Source organism: Embiotoca jacksoni, unplaced genomic scaffold (genome assembly GCF_022577435.1).
Source record: "Embiotoca jacksoni isolate LCO1_2020_lvr unplaced genomic scaffold, fEmbJac1.0.p SCAF_5, whole genome shotgun sequence".
Classification (NCBI taxonomy): domain Eukaryota; kingdom Metazoa; phylum Chordata; class Actinopteri; family Embiotocidae; genus Embiotoca; species Embiotoca jacksoni.
This window is the reverse complement of record NW_027185403.1, coordinates 15,461,772-15,475,629: the sequence shown is the minus strand read 5'-3', so window position 1 is coordinate 15,475,629 and position 13,858 is coordinate 15,461,772. Positions and strand designations below refer to the sequence as shown.

The window sequence follows — 13,858 nt, the reverse complement described above, 5'->3', positions numbered from 1 at the left end:
ATGACTCTGCAGTGGTAGGATGTATAAGGGATGGACGGGAGGAGGAGTACGGGGCAGTAGTGGAGGGCTTTGTGGAGTGGGCGGGAAGGAATCACCTGCTCCTGAACGTGGCCAAGACCAGAGAGATGGTGGTCGACTTCAGGAGGAAGGCGACGGCTCCACAACCGCTGAGAGTTCTGGGAGAGGAGGTGGACATGGTGGAGGAGTACAAGTACCTGGGTGTGTCCATCGACAACAGACTGAACTGGAAGACCAACATCAATGCTGTCTACAAGAAGGTGATGAGTCGACTCTTTTTCTTGAGGAAACTTCGATCCTTCAATGTGTGCAGCGAGGTGTTGGAGATGTTCTACCATCTGTTGTGGCCAGTGCATTGTACTTCGCTGGGGTCTGCTGGGGGAGCAGCATTAGAGCCGGTGACACCAACAGACTTAACAAACTGGTTAAGAAGGCCGGCTCCATCATCGGCTACAAACTGGACAGCCTGGAAAAGGTAGTGGAGAGGAGGACGCTGAACAAACTATTGTCCATATTGGATAATCCTGTCCACCCTCTCCACCACCTGCTGCAGGGACAGCGGAGCACTTTCTCTAAAAGATTCCTCCAGCTCCGCTGTCACAAGGACAGATGCAGAAGATCATCCCTGCCCACTGCAATAAGACTGTACAATAACTCACCTCTGGCAAAATCCATCACATAACAATAACACTGTTGACTGTGTTTCTTGGTTTGTTGTATATAATATATATAGATATATACTGTACTGTATATATATATATATATATATATATATATACATATATATATGTTGACTGTGTTTCTTGGTTTGTTTGTATATAATATATATAGATATATAATGTACTGTATATACTGTGCGTTTTATATTTTATATTTATATTTTCTACTGCTATTTACTGCTATTGTATTGCTTTTATATTATTCTATTCTATTATTTTATTCTATTATTTCTGTTATTATCTTATTGCTTCTGTATGCTGCTGTAGCGAAAAAAAAAATGTCCCCTCGGGGATTAATAAAGTAAATACCTACCTACCTACCATACCTACCTACCTACCTTTCAACGTGATAGTACTATAGGTTGTTTGGGAGCATGAGAGGCAAGCAGCTGGTCCTGCAGTTCCAACTTTGGCCACTATACCTGCAGAGCAGAGTGCACAGCTTGGTGGGGTGACTGATTTCCTGACTGACAAGGAGAGAAGGAGCATGATGACTCGCCTGTGGTCAACATCCTCTTTTTATTGTTACCAGTATTCATTTTGAAAACGTGCCACTATTGAAGCTGTTTCCCATGAAGAAACAAACAACAAGCTTTTAACTGTTGTTTTTCAAGAATAGAAGTAACTAATTATCTCAATAGTGGGACATTTTTAATCAGAAGGATTAAATCTTTCTATTCCTGCCAAACAGAGTAACCTTTTCCGTTATTGAAACGGAAACATATTACCTAGATTTGTTTATCTCAAGCTTCCATTATTGTAGTGCCGATATGACACATTTATTGTTAGCCAAGATATTATTTTAGGAAAATAAAAGTTCACTTAAACATTGCAAATGTCTGCCAGGGCTAATAGTGTCTTCTTAAATGCAAATCTGCAACTGCAACCACCATATACGATATGTCTGGAAATATTTCAAAAAAACATGAATGATGTAAAAATGGCCTCGCACCTAGCTCAATCCTCAAATTAGCTGTTGCAGTTCACTCCTACGAAAGCACTCACCTCCCCAAGCGCTCCATAACAACTGCTTGTTTATTAGGTTGGAGCGAGTACATGTGTATATCCAGAGGATGACAGGCACCCATGAATGTGCATCGTAAAATACAATCGTTGTACTGTATTTCTAGAACAGCCCATGTTTTTCCACTCCTGAACTTTACTAACATCTGCTGGATTTTAAGGTATCTGGCATTAAGTAAACAAATGTCGCATCTCGCAACATTAATGAAAGTGAAAAATAATTTGTGAATTTGCTCTGTGACTCGGATTCGCTCCTGAATGTATTGGGTATTTAATTGTCCCCTGCTACTATAACAAATGGGATTTTGTGCTGTGTTGTATAAAGGCACCAGGATTTCCTCTTAGAGTCGATTTACAACGCATGATGATGATGGACAGACAGTGCCGTCACTGGCCTGTTCTTGATCATGGATATTTAGTAATCATAAGCTTGCATGGACAGGTTAAACTGGACCATATGACAAACAATATTGTTTACAGCATAAATATGTTCCTAATAATCGACAGACAGAGCAGTAACTGGACGGTTCTTGAACAGGTATCTCCAGAAATGATGCTAGAAATATAGAAAAACTTGTGTTACCACGCACATCTTGTAGTTGGCTAACTTAGCCAACAACACAGCGTATATATGCCGTTGTTCGTAGAACAGACATGACAAGGATGCAAAACTACAGTTGTATAAGTCTTTGTCCATGTCTAAACTCTCCTTGGTACATATGCATTGATATAATAATTCCAGTATGTACAAAAATGAACAAACAATCTGTACCACATTTGACCAACCGCTTGTATGGACAGATTAAACTGGGATGAACCCAAGTGTTTTAAAGTGACAGAACACGTTACCAAAATACATATTCACACCTGTAATACAATGGCAAGTGGAAGTATTATTAACCATGTTAAACGACACCTTTCCATTAAGTTTCATGAAAATTTGGAAGGTACAGTAGTTTTTAATCCTGGTGACACAAACAAATAAACTGAAAACATAAACTTGTTGCAGAGGTATTAGCTGATCCAACAACAACCATCTGACCTGTTTAATGTAAAAACCCTTAAGAACTGAAACCTTTGCATAATTCTGCAGTAAGCAGTGTGATTGGACTGTCTGAGCCTGAATTGTTAGCAGAGCGTTGAGAGTAAAGTGCAAAATCCAGGCATATAAAACTGTCTTGTGTTTTGTAATCCGATTAACTTCATACACACATGGAACAACTGTGGTGATTGAATCAATAAATACAATAAATAAAGCAAGCTGTGTTTAAAATTGTCATCCTCAAATCTTATGTTGGCTCACAGATCTGAGAGGGAGGCCAGCTCGTGTAGCAGTAGAGCAAAAGATGGGCGATCTTCTGGTTTCTGGGAATGAGAAGAGAGAGAGAAAAAAATAATTACTACAGGACACTTTGCTGTCTGCTCATTTTGAAATATGTTGAATTTCTGTCCTCACCTCCTTCCAGCTCCACTCCATGAGCAGGTGGACAGAGTCCGGGGCCGAGCGTGGCTTCAGGAGCCTCATGCCTGCATTCAAGGACTCCACCACCTCTGTGTTAGAACGGTTCTCATAGGGGAGACGGCCCTCGTTATACACCTCCCACATGAGCACACCTGAACAGGGAGACACCAATCATTATAGAATAAACAAGGATGTTGGTCAGTTATCCCTTTAACTGATAATAACAAACAGAAATTCAACAGTTGGTTAACAATTTGCATGTCTGTGGTTAATCGATGTTAGCTCTTTTACATGTGCTGTTTTGAATGGTTACGATAACTATTATTCAAAGCAAGAATGATAACTTTGGCGTAAAATGCTTCTTGGGTATTTACTCGTAATCCTGATTTTGATGGAAATGACACACATGGTCAAATAAAAAAAGCCAAAAAGTTGTTGTTGGTGGTGACAGAAGTAAGCGGCACCAGGTGTTCCACAATCAAAAGAACAGGTACTTTGATTTTCATTGTGTTATAATACTTTCACTCTCGTATAAAAATTAAAAATGGCATGGACAAAAGCATTTGGACCTCAAACCTTATATTTTGTAGTACACCCCTCCAAGGTAATTAGTGTAATCAACTACTTTTTTAAGCTCTTAATGAGACTTTTACACGTCTCAGCTGGTTGTTTGACTCTCCCTGAGCAAACTGCTCCAGTTCTCTCAGGTTTGATGGGTACCCTCCCACCTGAGTTTCAGCTCTTTAGATATTCAATTGGATTAAGAACAGCACTCAGAGTGGTCCAGTGCTGTCTTCCCATCCATTCTTAGGTGCTTATAGATGTGTTTTGGGTCATCAAGCTTCTGGAGGAGATATGACCTGCGGCGGAGACGGAGCTCTCTGATACTGGGGTGTATGTTTTGCTCCAGAATGCTTTGATCATCGTCAGTATTCTTTTCTTTGAAAGCTTCAGTTTTTGTTCTGAGAGCAGAGCCGTTCACCGTAAAGCTCTAATTTTCTTTCATCTGTCCAGTTCTCCCAGAAGCATTGTGACTTGTCTATATGCGTTTTTATCAAACACCAGCTGTGCTTTTTTTTATGTTCCTACTTTAAAAACTTGGTTCTGCCTGCGTCTACTTCCACAGAGCCCACTTTCATTCAGAAAGTGACATATGGTGCAGCCATACACTGTTGCACCATATGGGGGTCAGCTTGTATCTGTTTTGAAGTTTTCCTTGGTTCTTTTTCCAGCATTCACATGTCCCTCTGATCAGTTTGGAGTCAAATTTCCTCCAAAAGCCAGGGAGGTTGGCTGCAGCTTCATGTACCAACTTCCTGATGACATTAGCAGCTGTGGTTTCAAGAACTTCAAGCTTCTTGTAAATGGTGGTCTTCATCTTGACCATGTTTGGCAATTATTTTCTTCTCTATCTCCTCAGACAACTCTCCTCTTCTCTCTCTTTTGTCCATAATCAGTGTGATAAATGATACCAAACAGCTCAGTGAGCACTCTTCTCCTCCTTAATAGGCTGAATGACTGATTAAGTGGTCGAAGATACTTGTGATAGTAACTGAGGTCAATAGTATGCTTGAAATGTTACTTCACTAACCACTGGTAAGGAGTATGAATTATTTTGTCCAGGCCATTTCAGAGGATTTTCCTACAATAAGACTGAACTAAGCTTCTTATTTTTAATCTAAGGCAAACCAAAGGCAGGCAGGTATGCATGACGAAAGAGCTCTTAATTTTAACACTATTCACGAACAAATTGTGCCACATCTGCAGCAGAAGTTGTAATAACCAACTCATTTTTACCATATTACTGCATCTGTGGGACACAATCAAGTCACAACTTCTGAATGCAGAATCTCGTCCCGGGAACATGTCCATGTCAATATAAAAGGTTACTGATTGTTTAATCTGCTGTTTTGGCTGTGGTTCCGACAGTATTAACTTCCTGGAGTTTACTGTAAATCCACTAGTTGTCATTGCAGCATGAACATAGCTACCAAAATTTAAAGATTCTATAAAGCAAATTCCATGATTTGCTTCTCAGTACATTATATACGTATGAAATGAGTCGCTGAAAGCATGTGCAAAGCTAGAAAACTTTGTCGCACTGAAATGTGGAGTTAGACCGTTGAACAGATTCTCACCCGTCTTCAGCTCAGGTTTTGTTTAGGCGGAGCTAAAAGCCAACCTATCTACGTCACAACAACCTATCTACGTCAGATCACAGACGGTTTATATAACCTTCTGCATGGCTCCTCCTCTCACACGGTGAAACGCTATAAAAGCCTGGAGCTCATTTGCATAAGAGGTCATCCCACTGGACTTCAGTTCTACTCCTGCTGTAGTCAGATTGTTATTGTACATCAGCTGGCTGCTACAGGACGTCTCCCTCCACCTGCAAGTGCATCTTTCCTGGATGCAAAAACCTCCAAACTAGCGCTGCATCGCTATTTCAATGTCCTACTGAGGAAGAAAGGAAAAAGAGGTGGATTGATTTTGTCAACAGTCACACTGATGGAGAGCTTCGCATCAACAACAACAGCCGCCTGTGCAGGGACCATTTCACGGCGGATTGTTTCACCAACTTCCACTCAGCGTAAGTTCTGCGTGCTTGTTATAATTATACTAGATAACTTTTCCACAGTAACTCTGCTACATTTAGTCCGCGGTGCAAACCACTAACGTGATTTTACTCGGTGTAGAATAACTTTATTTTCATGAAATGGGAGCTAATGTGCTAATTAGCTTATATTGAGCTCGTAGCAGAGTTCAGAGGAAAATGCTCCGATAACCGCGGATTTTTTTATGCGTCTCAATATAGCTACGATAAGGAACTATAATGGATGTAACTGTATTTCACATGTCGGGGTGATGGTAAACATGGACCAGACCCGATTAATGAGGGTTGTTGTTTTTGTACTCCGGTGTAACGTTACAATCAGCGACCCTCTCGGTTACATGTACAGGTACCGGTCCGGATAAACGAGCCCGACTACATGTGTAGGAGGCTGCAGAGAGCAGGTGGAGGTGGAGCTGGAGATAGAGGTGGAGGGACATGGGACATGGGACATGGGACAAGGGACTTTCGGCTCAACCTGAGCAGGTTCAAAGTTTGAATTGACGTAATATAATGAATTGACATGTGATGTGATGCAGCGTTGTTCATGTTACAGTCGTTACAGAACTAAATCAACTCCTCCGCTCTTGTTATCTCCACTGTTGTAATGCAGGTGCGTTAGAAGTAGTTGGAGAGCTCATTGTCTGCTGTCTCTGGTGTCCAGCTTTACTCCTGTGTTACAGCTCAGGGGGACAAGCTGGATTTATATGCATCTGTATGTTTCACTCATTGGATAAATAAATTCTGATTCTATTCTGTTTTCCCAAAGCAGGCTGCAGGAGCAGGAGATTATCAGCGAGGAAGTCAATGCTGTGGGAATAACAAAAAGATCAATAGATGCAATTATGAGAAGATGGCAAAATATTAAGCGGAAAACAAAAAAAGGCTTATATTAAAACGTTGGCAAATAAAAGAGGAGGGACGGTGGATGAGATCCTCTAACAAACACCGATCAGCAGGTCCAGATCTTTCTGTGATGAGCAGGTGACTTTTCATTCAGTTCCTCGCGAGTGCTCGTGAACCTGATGAAGCTACCTGTGAATTCTGCGGGACACGTTCAGTACCTGTGACGGCACACCTGAATAACGGGACCGGGCGGGATATCCAAGCAGAGATACGCTGGAACGACCCAGAGGCAGGACGATGCTGAGCCATAAGATGTTTTGACATTGCTGGTATTTCGTGGCTCCTCCTTGTTGTTGGCTGTCAATCATCATTCAGTTCATTAAATGACTCAGAAATGTCATCGCTGGACAGTTGACGTGTCTGAATAATTTTTCCCTCTGTCATCTCAAAAGTTCTGAAGCATCTGATTAACACGTTCCTTTCAGTTGAACTAAAATTCACCCGCAATCACTTCTCCTATTTCTACTTCCAGGTTTAGTAAATGTCATTGCGGGTGCTGAATGGATCTATTTGCATGTTCCCTCCCAGTATTTTGCACCTTCAAGTGGAAACACCCAATATTACATTTGCATTCAGGCAAACACACAAAATGGACAACGTGTGTTTAAATTGCACATTCGAAAGACACAATCCTCACTGCACGTCGTTAATAAGTCAGCTTGGACATTTTTCTTCGGGTGGTGTGGAGTTTGCACGTGATTTTAAATCCGCAAACCTTTAGTTAATCAGGTCTTTCTTAGAGCCCTTAGAGTCTTAATCAGAACCAAAGCCTTTTACATTACTGCTTTTCTGTAGAAAGTAAAAAAAAATTGTTGACTTGACATTGATTTTATAACTGTACTTCCAATACATGATAAATAACCCAGTCCTTTGATTTGCGTGTTTGACGTAACATGTGTCCTGTGATCATCAGAGGGAAGAAATATCCTAAACCATTGCAGTCTTATTTAACTTCCAGTTTGGTTTCTGACAGAGTAAACTCTAGAATGAGCATGCTGTCAGTAAAACACAGGATTTTGGTTTGTAGTCAACCAACATGCAAAACTCACTATGCTCTTGTTCTATTAGAGCTGTGAATGAAACTTCAAACTGACTTGGATGGTTGAAAAAGACATGTTGTATGACTTGAGGGACAGCGAATCAAGACATACAAAGAAAACCACTGAAAGGCAGAGACATAGATGAACACACCGAATGACCAGACGTCAGACTTGCTGCTGAACTTGCAGTATTTGATGACCTCTGGGGCGGACCACTTGACAGGGAACTTGGAGCACTGGGAGCTTGTGTACTGGTCATCGAGGACAAATCTACAGTGGACACAAACCACACGCCATCAAACAATGTACATAAGTGACTTCTAACCACAATGGAAATATGTATTATGATTTAAAAAGTAAGATAAACAATATAATAGACATATACCGCAACACGTCAAAGGATTTTCTGAGTTTTTTATAAAAGCATACCTGGTCATGCCGAAATCAGACACCTTCACCTCATTGTTCTTGGAGACAAGGCAGTTCCTGGCAGCCTGGAGTAGAAACAGATAAAGTATCTTAACAAAGCAGAGATACAATAGTGTTCCTTAAAATGTAATATAATGTTATATATGTTGGTTTACCAGATCTCTGTGGATGAAGTTGGAGGTCTCCAGGTAAGCCATCCCTTCACTGACATCCAGACACATTCCTAACATCATGTCCTGAGACAAACGGCCTTTCTTGGCTCGAAGGTAGTCGGATAGGCAGCCATTTTCCATGAACTCAAACACCAGACACATGGGAGAGCGCTGGGTGCACACACCGTAGAGCTGTACCAGCTTACAGTGAGACAGTCTCCTGTTCAGACACACACATGCCAAAGATGAGTGGCTTCTAATTAATTTCACTTGTACTCACCATTCATTGTACTTACATCATAACCGTTGCCTCTTCTTTAAACTCTTCGTCTGACATGCACTCTTCTCTTATCATCTTCACCGCCACCTTCCTCTCCCTCCATCTCCCCTCCAGCACCAGCCCAAACTGGCCGCTGCCCAATTCCTGACCCAGGGTCAGCTCCTCGGGGTGCACTTCCCATTGATCTGTTGAGCAGCAAACAGTTGGAGAACAACAACACCTATGATATTGTTCAGTGTTTGTATATAGAAATGCAAATATGCAAGTTAAATTTACATAATTTCAAAACAAAGTGAACCCCTAGCAAAGAGATCACAACATTCTCTTTCCTAATTATTGTACCACACTAAACAGATGAGGGTGCATGAGAGTCGTGAACACACCCAGAGGAATATTCTGTGAAAACCACTAGAGGTCAGTGAAAACAGGTTTTTCATCATGAGGCTCTGATTACTTTTAGCTCCAGTTCAACCAGCTAGGCTGTTAATGCAAAAGTAACCTTTTGAGAGATCAGCAGTTTCCTGGGAGCAGCCTCCATCTTGAGAGACAGGGTGTCTCAGGCGTGTTATCAGACCTGCCCAGTAAAAATATCACACATATTAATACATATAAATATAAAGTATGACAGAGCAGCAAATTGTGTTTTCCCTTGTGAAGCATGAGCTGGGTTTTTTTCAGCTGAACTTCCTTTTTGCCTTTAATCTCTTTTAATAAATTTGTCTGCATGCGGAAAGAAACACTTACCGGCAGCATTGTGCTGGTGGTAATGGATTAGTTCAGGAATGGTGCTGAACAGGTACTTCTCTGCCAAGTAAAATGTGTCCTGCCCTTTTTCTGTCTGTCTTATCTGGTAATGTTTCACTCTTGGATTCTTCTCCCCGTTTGATCTACAGATTATAAAACTTTTTTTTTAATGCAACAAATGTCATACATCCTTAAAGTAGAGGTTTGCCTACTATAAAATGTACAGAGTAAATTACAGGAAAACAATGCCACTATTATACAGCAATTATACAGCAGACAAGCCAAGCTATCATTAGTTACTGTGCCAGCATCTATACTTAAAAAGATATCCAAATCTCCTGACGTATCAGGTATAAAGATAGTTTTCACCATTTTATCTACTAATGCTGACATTATTTTAAATACATAACTGTGTACTGAATTTATTAGGTTTAAATAACAGTATAAAGGAAGGAGAAATTTTACCCTGGCGCTTTGGTGAAAACTGACACTGTGTAGACTCCTGCCTGTCTTGAATCACGCACCATGAATGCACCTTCTTTCCCCTAAAGGTAGAGAGTTGAAACCAAATAAGATAGCGTAGATTAAAAAACATTCCATGTTCAGTATGTCAACAGTGTATTCCTTTAATCTGCAGCTGATACTAGCACAGGTCTGGTCGTCATATTGAGTAATAGATGATAATGATGGATAGCTGCCACACCCCCTCCTGCTTGCAAAACTTTAGCAAAGCACTTTGCAGCAGGAAATTCAACACTGGGGGAAACATTGTGGTTGTGAAAAATTCTTCATCTCCTATCTCATGTCAAATTCTCGTTGTGCAGGTGTACATTCATTTTGCAAATGAAAGATGGCTGGAGGTGGCACAGACAGCATGGAACTGTACAAGAGGCAACATCGTGTTTACATTATCATCAGAGAAGTTGTTTGGAGCATTTTTGTTTTTTCTGTAAAAACAGACCTAAGGGGATGAGTAGAAATTAATAAATAATTATTGGATTCTTAAACACTGATGTTGTTTTTACCTCTTTCATTAACAAATCCTCTGCTTCCCCTCTGTTAATGTTTTTGTTGTACCATCTGTGAGAGGACAAATTAACAACAGCTAAATCAGGTCAAAAATGAACAAATGACTGTATTCGTAGAAATCCATATGTTAACAATTCGAAGAGAAATGCAGTCAAACTTACTCAAATCGTTCAAAGTTGTTGCCGGATTTTTCAGCTACGTACGTGCTGGGCACAAAACCCATGTTCCTGATCAGGGGCCATCAAAAAAAAATTAACTTTTTTCATTCTTACAATGATAGAAATCGCTAATATTTTTAACAGCAAGCAGTAAGTAAGAATAAGAAGATCATCGTCCCCCTCGATGTGCCTCACCCTCTGTCATTCTGTACAGTCCACCAGTCAGACTGAGAGCCATTAATTAGGACATACTCCAGATCTTTCTGAAGAGGCAAGTCGTTGTCTCCTTGTGGTGTGTAGTCTTGCAGAGCGACAACTATCTTCTGTCCCATATCTTGCAGCCCTATCTGCCGGAGATAAAAAACAAAATATTATCTAAAATCAGAAGCAGGGACATTATCGAGACATTTTAATCAAAGACGTTTCTTTTTCAGCAACATATTATGCAAGGAAAGCAATAACTGTGTCATACTTTTTAAAACACAATATTGATTCAATAAGTCTTTTCAGAAGTTAAATTGAGAAGTGGTCAATTTTTTTTTATTGCATTTTAAAGACATGTAACCCAACAGACTTCATCACAATGCTATGTGAATGATATTGGAGTGTACTATAAGTATGTTTTATGTTTTATAACAAGCATAGACTCTGCTAAAAAAGAGGTCTTACAATCACATGATGCCAGCAACTCAAGTTAACTGAGCAGCCAACACGCAAATTCATCTGCGCCCAAACCACAGGCACATTGGTTAAAAGCCAATGCAGAGCCTTCTATTGAAGATGTCACGAGAAGCAGACTTGATAAACTGGCTTAAAACAACTTGCAGCTAAAAAAAAATGCAATAAAAAGTAATTTTGACCACCACATATCATGTTAATAAAGCTTTAGAAAGTGGTACCTCTTCATCCGGGAGTTGAGGAAGAGGCTTTTCAGAAGCTGGAGGGAAATCAGAAATATTATATTGGTGACATTTCTAACAGATCCAGCCGTACAAAGCAGAAACAATTTTATGTTGGATTTGGTAGAATGCAAAGTTACACAATACAATTAAACTCTTAACCACATGTTCAAAAAGCTTAGAAAACTCCCACTACTCTATATAATTTAGGTAAGATTATTTTTTTGGATTAGACAGGTACAGACTGAACAGCATATATAAATGAGGGAAAAGCTTTGATGAAAATGTGTTTTCAACAAAGAGAAATAATAACAAATAATACAAACCATAGCACACTGAGTCATATACATGACAGCCTAGTGCCAGTTTTTCTGTTTGTTGGCAACATCTCCATTTACCATCCATCCAGAAGTTTGGGTGGTATTTGGCAACCAGATTGTTATGCTTCGTCTCTGTATCAGACAAAATAAAGGAAATCTAGTTTGAAATATCAGGCATCAGGAGTTAGCAGTTACTTGTTTTGCTGCTATCATTGTTGGACGATGTTCTGACATTGCTGACCCTCTTTGAGAGCTCGGACCCATCTCTGACGACAATCATTGTCTGGGGCAAAAATGTAGAGATAATAATTGGCATGGAAAACCTGTAGAGACATTTGTATTTGAGAAATGATTATTTTTTATTTTTGTCTTATGTCAAACTTGTACTACATACTCAATCATACAGTAAACAATACAATATTTATGCAATTTTGTTCACAGTAAGTAGCCTATGTATTATTTGAGAAATTGTGACTCTTACCTGAAAAGGGTACTTATAGTTGCATGGTATGGAAACATCAGAACACACAGTCTCCACACACTTAATGCTGGACAGTTCGATACATCCTTTCAGCATCGGCTTTTTCTGAAAGAACGTGATCTTAACTTATATATTTGTTAAACAATCTATTTTACATATGATTTTAATTGTAGCTGGGACCCAACAGAACACATTTTTAAAGTAAAATGTCATAATGAGCTCTATGACTTCAAAATAAAGGCAAGCGTACACTTACCCCGGGACGGCGTTCAGAATACTTCAGGTCTTTGGTGTCCAGTACAAAAAATCTCTCCTTGTAGTTGCATGGTGATGTTCTTTTCTTTTGTTGAGATTTTTTGATCATAGTCCCCTTCAGAATCACCCTGGGGAACATGGTAACAGCTATGAACAACGCACTGACAAACACTAGATTTTTTTTTTTTACAGAGGGAGGCTAAGTGACTGTAAAAAAAATAAAGCCGTGGATGAAAACGAGATAGATACTGTGGAGCTTCCGGTATGAAGTTATTGCAGACAGTAAACCACATCCTTACGGCAACAAATGGCTGCACGCGCACACACATGCGCTCAACTACTTTCACTTACAATGTTGCAATAAGCCACTATGTGGGGTGTGCAGTAGTAGGAGGATCTGTGATCTTGGCATTTTTAAACATTTTCCATCACAATATGCTCCTTTAAAGTGGCTGTATCCTTGTAATGACACAAAGTTTTGATATTAATGGAAACATAAAACAGGTGTATTAATGTAAGAACAAAAACTGTACTATAATTAACATAAACAAAACCTAAAATTACTTTGGTATGTTGTACTGAAGCTGAAGTTTCAGGGAATTCATAGTAATTTATGCATTTTTTTCTGTTGTGATGCCGATTTGGGTGTTTTGTGTTCAACTTAAATGATGCCATACTTTTATGATTTGCCTTGTTTTTTCTTTGATAAATCATTGTCATAATTGTTGTCTTTGCTTTTATACTTGTGAGATGATTTCTGTTTTTCTTGACTTCCTCTTACTTACACACACAATAATCACAGTCAAAACAGAGTCATTTGTAATTTTGCTGGGAATGTCAGAAAAACAATGTTAATTTTAGCTTCTAATAATAACAGAGTTAGGTTGCAGTAATCATGCAGAAAAAAAATGTGACTAAACTTTTAGTAGCCATGTTCAGAAATGGTTAAAGTTGGTTAGACTGTCCAAGTTAAAATCTGAAAATTCATTCTCACGTAACATAAATGATTTATTTGATACTATACCACCACCATCAGGAAAAGTGTTGCTACAATTTAGTCCGAATTAAATTTTTTGGATGAGACTGGACTACCATCTGGTGCAGGTGGGTTTTTAGTTCATGGCAAAACACTTTTTAGTCAAAAGAAAGAAAAAAAAAACAATTTTAAGTAACTAATTCACTCTGAGTGGAGGTAAAAATATTTCTACAACGTTTTGAGATTTTAAACTGTGCAAATGTTCAATATCTGTTACTCATTTTTCTATTATCAAACTCTTATTTTTGACAAAATGTCAAATAAACTCAAAACTTTCATGAGAGAACATGTCTGAT

At 39.3% G+C, this 13,858-nt stretch overlaps 1 protein-coding gene across 1 annotated transcript; it reads right to left on the bottom strand.

Annotated features, from left to right (window-relative positions):
• Nucleotides 1–1,765: 1,765 nt before the first annotated feature.
• On the bottom strand, nt 1,766–12,691 carry itk (IL2 inducible T cell kinase). Its single transcript, XM_069171800.1, has 17 exons — nt 12,528–12,691; nt 12,272–12,376; nt 12,032–12,113; nt 11,797–11,922; nt 11,471–11,508; nt 10,767–10,918; nt 10,575–10,640; nt 10,410–10,464; nt 9,850–9,929; nt 9,385–9,527; nt 9,140–9,214; nt 8,657–8,825; nt 8,364–8,580; nt 8,209–8,273; nt 7,931–8,049; nt 3,217–3,374; nt 1,766–3,125 (listed from the first exon to the last, which is right to left on the bottom strand). The coding sequence occupies exons 1-17, from the start codon at nt 12,663–12,665 to the stop codon at nt 3,060–3,062; spliced, it is 1,854 nt and encodes a 617-aa protein (XP_069027901.1). The 5' UTR covers nt 12,666–12,691; the 3' UTR covers nt 1,766–3,059.
• Nucleotides 12,692–13,858: the final 1,167 nt, after the last annotated feature.